This window comes from Octopus bimaculoides, chromosome 7, assembly GCF_001194135.2.
Source record: "Octopus bimaculoides isolate UCB-OBI-ISO-001 chromosome 7, ASM119413v2, whole genome shotgun sequence".
In the NCBI taxonomy this organism is placed as follows: Eukaryota; Metazoa; Mollusca; class Cephalopoda; order Octopoda; family Octopodidae; genus Octopus; species Octopus bimaculoides.
In genome coordinates, this window is record NC_068987.1 from 90147854 (window position 1) to 90156140 (window position 8287).

The 8287-nt window shown below is 35.5% G+C and overlaps 1 protein-coding gene across 1 annotated transcript in view; it reads left to right on the plus strand.

The window, feature by feature from the left end:
* The window catches only part of LOC106867177 (uncharacterized), a 61561-nt gene that overhangs the window by 20783 nt on the left and 32491 nt on the right, over positions 1–8287 (plus strand). Inside the window, exons 2-5 of the mRNA XM_052969459.1 lie at positions 133–273; positions 1228–1447; positions 3608–3743; positions 5954–6176. Coding sequence (XP_052825419.1) covers positions 133–273; positions 1228–1447; positions 3608–3743; positions 5954–6176 — 720 coding nt within the window. The remainder of the gene's footprint in view (positions 1–132; positions 274–1227; positions 1448–3607; positions 3744–5953; positions 6177–8287) is intronic.

The following is an 8287-nucleotide window of genomic DNA, read 5'->3' on the forward strand; positions in this document are numbered from 1 at the left end:
GTGATCCACAGAGGACCAGCTTCATTTTGATGTATGATACATGTTCCTGTGTTGGTAATTATACCTGTCTTAAACAAAATGGCATTACTTTTTTGACTCACTCTATTAAAAATTAATGACTTTCTTTTGCAGGTTTTGCCAGTCAAAGAGAGAAAATGACGTTATCATTGTCAGAAATAGAGAAATATATCCAAAAATTGTGCCAAACCAAACGAATAAGAATCCAACAGTTTTTTCAAGACTATGATTCCCTGAGGTCAGGTTATGTGACAGGTAATAATCGTTTGTAATTTTTAGCATAAAACCATCAACCCCAGTACTTGGACTAATTTATCAACCCTGGAACAATGAAAGGCAAAATTGCCTTTGGTGGCATTTGAACTTAGAACACAAACTGGAAGAAATGCTGCCAAGTTTTTTAGTTATGTCATATGAATTTGAAATGTCTCTCAAAGTTTCTGAATTCTTATGATGTCAGCAATTTATAATTCTCATTGGTAATGGACAGAGAAATTTGAAGGATTTCTTTGGTCCAATGGTAGAATGTCTATCACACTTACAGGAGATGTGGGTTCAAGTCCCATGGCAATGAGTTGATTGCTTAATTTCAGTGGAGTATAAATACCTATAATGGAGACACTTAAAAGAAATAAAATTCTTTTAGAATCAAACTTATAAATTTCCCAATAGGCAAATGGATATATTATTTATATCCTACAATGAACTACAGTACCTGTGATTCACCTGCCATCATTGAAAGACACTATGCAATATTTTCTATAAGTGTTTCATTTTGTTCACTTCCTTTTTCATATGAATCAACCCTCGTCTTTGTTTGTATAGATCATGGTGTACCTATGCGTGTAGATACATGTGGGTACATACATACATACATAACTACATACATATGTGTGTGTGTGTGTGTGTGTGTGTGTGTGTGTATACAGTGATGGATTCAAGGGTTTCATTTATTTACAAGTTGTTTTCTTAATTTCATCATTCTTAGGCTTCTAATCCTCTTTCAGTCAAACACAAAACTTAATTCAGTTCAATTAAAAAGTATGAGAAAGCCATGCATTGTAAGCCATATTATAATTTGTGAAAAACTTTATCTGTGCACAGGGGATGCATCACCCCAGCCTTTTTATTTGTCATTTATAGTTTTTTCTACTTCGAGTTCCATCCTTAAAAACATTATTTTTTTTTTCCTTGTCTTTTATTTATTAGAAACTCAATTTTTCCGATGTCTCTGTCAGACACTTAATATTACACTGAGCAAAGATGAAGAAAATATTCTTTCTGAAAAATATGACTTTCGAAGAAATAAGACTGTTAACTACCGAGAATTTTGTTCCACCATAAATAAACCAATCAAGGAAGACATGGATTCCAATGAACAGTCTGAAATATATCAACATAAACAACAACAACAACAACAACAACCAGTGTGAGTGTTTCAGTTGATTATAATCAATTGTATCATTTTTCATGTATGTCTTTGTGAAGATTGTTTTATCTAATGAGCTTTAATTAATTTTGCTAATGTGATCATAAAAATATGCCCACTATCCTCTTTAAAGTGCTTGGTGAACAAGGGAAGATAACTTAAGTTTGGGTGAACTCTTTAGTCTTGCTGAGAACATGTCAATCTCTCTTGTGCTGGTGCCGCAATAAAATGCGTTCAATATATATATTTTTCAAGGGTTGGTGTGAGGAAGGGCATCCATTTGTACAAACCATTTCAGAAATGTGTGTGTGATGGATAGAAAGTAATACATAAATGAACATAACTTGTTTTATGAATTGACATAGGTATTCATGTTGTACATGTTGGCAGAGTAACTCTTCTTCCAGTTCTTCTTCATAACAGACAAATAATGCGTTGCAAGTAGAAGCAAGTTTTTGCTTTTGCTTGCAACATCATCATTGAGTTTTTGATAATGAAAGGATGCTGGCTGTCCACATTCACAGAATGTTACAGGTTGTTTACGGAAATGACACCATTGACAAGAGTAATGTGTACAGATGTGTAAAAGAACTTCAAGAAAGAGAAGTCAGCATCAAAGATCAATCGTTCAGTGAGAGACGATCAACTACAACCACTGAATCAAATCCTGAGTCATGTACATGAGCTTGCTGCACAACTGGGTTGTAGTCAGAATGCAATATAAAAAACGGGGAAAGACTTTGGATATTGGAAATCGTGTTCAAAGTGGATACCATGACAACTGATACCCAATTTGAAAAGAGAGAAAGGTAGTTGTTGCACTGATCTGCTGGAAGCATTTGAAGCTGATGAAGACATTTTTTTCTGATCTGGTAAAACAGGGGAATATCTTTATGATCTGGAAACAAAAGCTCAATCCATGGAATGATATCACACTTCTTCACTATGGTTAGGGATGTCCAAGAGCCAGCAATCCGTATTAGACATGGTGATTGTTGTTTTGCTTTGATAACTGTGTCATTCTCTTTGATTTTCTGGAACATGGCAGCACTTTGGACAAACAAGTAGTACATTGAGACAATCAAAAAGCTCAGAGAAGCCGTTTGGAGGAAGAGACCGAGCAAGCATCTGTAAACAGTCCACATCAAGACAATGCATGACCCCAAACATCCTTGGCAATAACATCCAACCAATAAACAGGGCAGAAGAGTAATTCTCCATTCACCATCCAGGCGATTGTCCTACCTTCACAACCATATTGTGTTTCACATACTTTTATTTATTTTTCAATTAACTAATTATAATTATCTAATTTTTGTTCATTTCAGTCAATTAATCAATCAATCAATTGTTTAATCAATGTTTTATATATTTTGTATGACTGCTACATAAAGTGCTGCAATGTTGTTGTTGTCATCGTTGTTGTCCTCTGTCTCATCACTCCTTTCTCTCCTCTCCACATCCTCTGCATCCTCTCAGGCTAATTCTAATTGAGGGACCCCTACCTTCACTCCCTTTCTTTACATCTTTAGTCTGATTATATGTTATCCAATGTGTTCTTTTGTAAGTCAGTAGGACAAGCTTTGAGGGTGAATTGGCTCATAAGTGATCACCGTGCAACAACTAAAGAAAATAGTCTAATAATGGGGTATATAAACACTCAATGAAAAAAGTAGGTTTTCCTGTATGCGTGGGACACACACACACACACACACACACACACACACATACTCATATACATATATATTATAAACAAAGATTCATAAATATATCTCCTATAGTTTTATTTCAACTTTTTTTCACAGCACCCCCAAACAGGCTGTGACTCTTTTTTACCTCCAATAACAGAGAATAATTGACATTTTTTCCAAACCTGTCATCTCTGAGAAGCACAGTGTTAGTTAACCATTCTGTTATCTAACATCTGGTTACCTAATATCCACTGCAAAACTCACTGGTAAGATTGGTGGAACTGGATCTATAATACTTCATACTTTGATTTGTATGTTTATATACAAATATACTTAAACATATGTACATGAATACTTCACTGATTTGTTAAAACTTTTGATGAAAAATAAGGATTAAAATAAGTGGGGAAAATAAATGAACGAGCCAATTTGTCTCCCAACCCTATAAACATCTTCCATATTCTTTCAGAGCACCAACAAAGCAATCTACATTTGATCAGATTTTATCTCGGTTAGCTACTTATTATAATCTTTATGGCTTGTCAGTAAAAAGAGGCTTTGAAGATTTTGATATACTCAGTAAGGGCACTGTTACAGAAAGTCAGGTGAGTTCTTCAAGCATTGAAATTCTTTGAAAAATATCTTTTCTTTCTTGTTTAAGTTTTTATTGTTTCTTTGTTGTTTTTCTTCACTTTTTTGCTTTTTGCTTTCTTCTTAGTCTTTAACAAAAGGAGATAATGGTTATTTATATTTGTATGAATACCTAAACTTAGATGGGGAGTGGGGTCAAAGGGTCATACAATCAATGAAGTTGACTTCACTCATTGACTGCTATTCATTTCATAGACCTTAGGATAGATTGCAAGGCCGTATGGTAAAGAAATTTGTTTCACTATCATGACCATGCAGTGCAGGAAAAACCAAATTCACCTATCTTAGGAGCATGGGTGAAACAATAGCTGAAAATAATGGGTAAGACAGAGGCTAGCACAGTATATAAGTGCAGGAGTGGCTGCGTGGTAAGAAGATTGCTTCTCAACCACATGGTTTTAGGTTCAGTCCCACTGTGTGGCATATTGAGCAAGTGTCTTCTACTTTCGCCTCAGGCTAACCAAAGCCTTGTGAGTGGATTTGGTAGACAGAAACTGAAAAAAGCCCATCATATATATATATATATATATATATATATATAATATAATATATAGGGTTATTCAAAAAAAAATCAACCGATTTCATTATGCAATATTTTCATAAGGAAAAGCAAAAGAAAACTCCAGCTAAGTCACAAATATTTACTCACTATCAACTTTTATTTCCTGTCTCACAAGTGTTCAATGTGGCCACCACCTGCAGCACAGGCAACATCAATGCGATACGACAATTCCTCTCAGACGTGTATCAGCATATCACAATCCACTGAGTTGATCACTGTTGTTATTCAATGTTTAAGGTCATCCAAGTTAGTGAGTAATAGTGGTGTTTTTTTAAATGGAAAAGTGCCCCAGTGATGGATTGGACAGAAAGGGGCCCAAAACCTTGCTCTTTTTGCTTGGACTACAAGATCCCCAGACCTCACACACACACACACAAATATGTAATGGGAATATCAAATATATGTAATTATGGTTTTTAGAATAATAAATTATGATAATAATTTATTATTTAACTATAATTTCTAGGTTGTAACTGGGTGACTTATAATAAATTTCTTAAGTGATTAAACACTTTAATGACATCTCAATCTATCTTAATAATGTAAAGTAGGAACGTTTTTTAGCTTCTAGGTTAAAGTAATCATATTGAAATATCGTTTAAGCTAACTGATGGATATTTTGTTTTGTTTTTTTTTCAACACATTACACACACACACATATGCACATGCACACACACACAAATGCATTAAACAAGCTTGCATTTACATATGCATAAGTAACAGTTTTTTAAATCCATTGGTTGCTGAAAAATACATATGAGTCTGTCAAGGGTCAAACAAAACATCGGAATGTAGCTCCCTTCTATTAATTTTGTTCCCCTGATGAAATACCCAGTTAACAATATTCAATATGAAAATTTAATTTAATTTTATTTTATTTCTCAAATTGGTTTAATTGGAAACAATTTTAGGTGAAATAGAGTTTGACATTGCTCTTTTACTCTTTTACATTTGACTGTGGCTATGCTGGAGCACCGCCTTTTATTCGGACAAATCGACCCCTGGACTTATTCTTTGTAAGCCTACTACTTATTCTATCAGTCTCTTTTGTCGAACCGCTAAGTTACGGGGACGTAAATACACTGCCATCGGTTGTCAAGCAATTTTGTGGGGGACAAACACAGACACACAAACATATATATTTATATATATATATATATATATATATATATATATATATATATATATACACACACACACACACACACATATATATACGACAGGCTTCTTTCAGTTTCCACCTACCAAATCCACTCACAAGGCTTTGGTCGGCCCGGGGCTATAGTAGAAGACACTTGCCCAAGGTGCCACACAGTGGGAATGAATCCGAGACCATGTGGTTGGTAAGTAAGCTACTTACCACACAACCAGAATTGTATTATTTTCTAATAAATTGACGTCTATATGTCAGTTTCTCCATTTTTCTTTTTGTCGTACATAAAAAATAGCATTCCCGCATCCATCAATGCGAAGCTAACATCTTTGGTCTTTCACTGACACATTGGATAAAACTGGGGAACTTGAATGCTGACATGTGTGTGTGTGTGTGTAGCAGGTATATATGTTTGAAGATATGATTATGTATACATATATATTTTTCAGTTCTATCGCAATTTACCAATTCCTCCTGATATTAGTGAAACTGATCTCAAATTCTTGGTGCAAACTTATGCGGAAATTAGTGAGCCAGGCTACATAAATTATAACAAACTTGACATTGATGTAAAAAAATGTCAAGAAGCCAAAGAAGCAGCCAAAGAATTTCCTGTTCCTCCACAGTCTGAAACTGTTACCAAGGTAAGACACATTAAAGACCATTATTTCTAATACTGGTCTCAAATTTTGGCACAAGGCCAGCAATTTCAGGGTAGAGGGTAAGTTGATTACATCAATCTCAGTGCTTAAGAAGGACACAAAAGATCTAAATGGATAGAATTTATTAGATGTATTAAAGATTAGCCTTTTCTTTTCTAATCCACAAGAACTGTGCTATTTTTTTTTTTTTTTCATTTTCTCTATAAACTCTGGTTGTCTCATATGAAAGAATTTTATGTACATTCGTTATTTAAAGAACAGTCAAATGCTGTATAATGTAGGATTGAAATGGTTCAGTGAATAAAGTGTAAGACAGCAAGTTCCATAGCTCATGAGTTCAACAACACTGCTGGCAGTCTGTTGTGTCTTGAAGCAAAACATTTAGTTTTACATATCTTGGTTTACCAAGACAACCAGGGACTGCATTTGAACAATGTATTCCCACCAAAACTCCAAACATGAACTTCATCATCATCATCGTCTAACACCTGTACTGTCTGACACATTTGCTCTCTCAGTGGGCGTTTGTCAAATTTGCAAGCTGGATATTTGGGTTGCAGGCACAAGTGTTACTCTGCCTGCTGGAATGTTTGACACAACCTAATGGTCAGCATTTGTGATGGACAGGCTGAACTTGTGGGTCAGAGCCACCTCAAACCACCCAGGGGCAATGATGCTGCAAGTACATGTATGGATAGATCACCAGATCACTAATGGGAATAAGTAACAGACAGAGGAATGTTGTTCCTCACAGACAAATGGTCTTTCCGGAAGATGGTCAGTCACTGTTTTGCTATTTGGCTTTGGAGATATGTGCTTTGGAAAAGCTTGAAGTCTCATTTACCCAACCAATCAAACACTTACAGTTCTATATCTAAGAGATGAGGAATTATTTACATTATTTACATTTGACAGATATTTGTCCTCATCTTGTTTGTTGTTAACACAACATTTCAGCTGTTATACCCTCCAGCCTTCATCAGGTGTCTAGCGGGAAATTTCGACCCTGGGTTCTCATTTCTAAGGTATTTTTTTGATGCTATTATTATTATTATTATTATTATTATTATTATTATTATTATTGTTATTCAGGTCACTTTCAATCACTTTCATGTAATCAACTTCTCCATACTGAGCAGTCATAATCCTGCTACAAAAGACATTTGGTTAGAGTGTTGCTGGAAAGGATCACAAGACGAATTCTTCAAGTGAGCCAACCAACAGAAGACCTAGGTGTGGACCAAGAACAAGACAGTTGGATAATATCCATAGTCTTGGGTGGTCATGCTTCATAATCCAGTTGCAAAGAGTAATGAGGGTTACCTCTAAATGGACCCTATGGAGGAGGTGCCTGAAGACTCTACCCCTGTGATCCTCCCAGGAATAGCAAGTGGACGGAAATGGATGGAAATGGATGGATTGACTTTTTTTTACTTTAAGGGCAAATTTTGTGGAACAGCTTTGGATGATTGCGTTCTTGAAGTAGAAACACGACTGAGATTAATAAGGAATTCAGCTTAGGGAGAAATAGACATTTCACTCTAAATGGCAGAAAAGGGAAATAACTGTAATGAAAGACGTTTTTATTGTGTTATAATTGCAAGGCAGGGATCTGTATTCTTCACTGGTTGCTAGGTCAGGTCAGCTGTGATTAGGTTTGATCAACCACAGTAAAGTGTACATGTGATATGAGGTTTCAATTTTGACACCAAGAATTAACAGAGACACAAGATGAATGTTAACCAATATCAGATTCAAAAGTATATTTTGATAACATTCAAAGCAAAAGTAATGTTGTTTCAAAAAGAGTAAACCTTACAACTATGGAAAGCACAAGATTCTACCAAGTTTTCTTGGTTAGGGTGCACACACCACACCACACCACGCCACACTACAAACACACACACACCACACACACTACACCACGCACACACCACACCATGCACACAGACCACACCACATCATGCCACACCACACCAATCCACACACACACCACACCACACCACACCACACACCACACTATGCACCCCAAATTCCATTCTTGCCGCTTGTATTTGCGACCTTACTCTTTTGGTTATTATCTAACATTCATGAAGAAAATCAAATTGAAATTAACAAGAT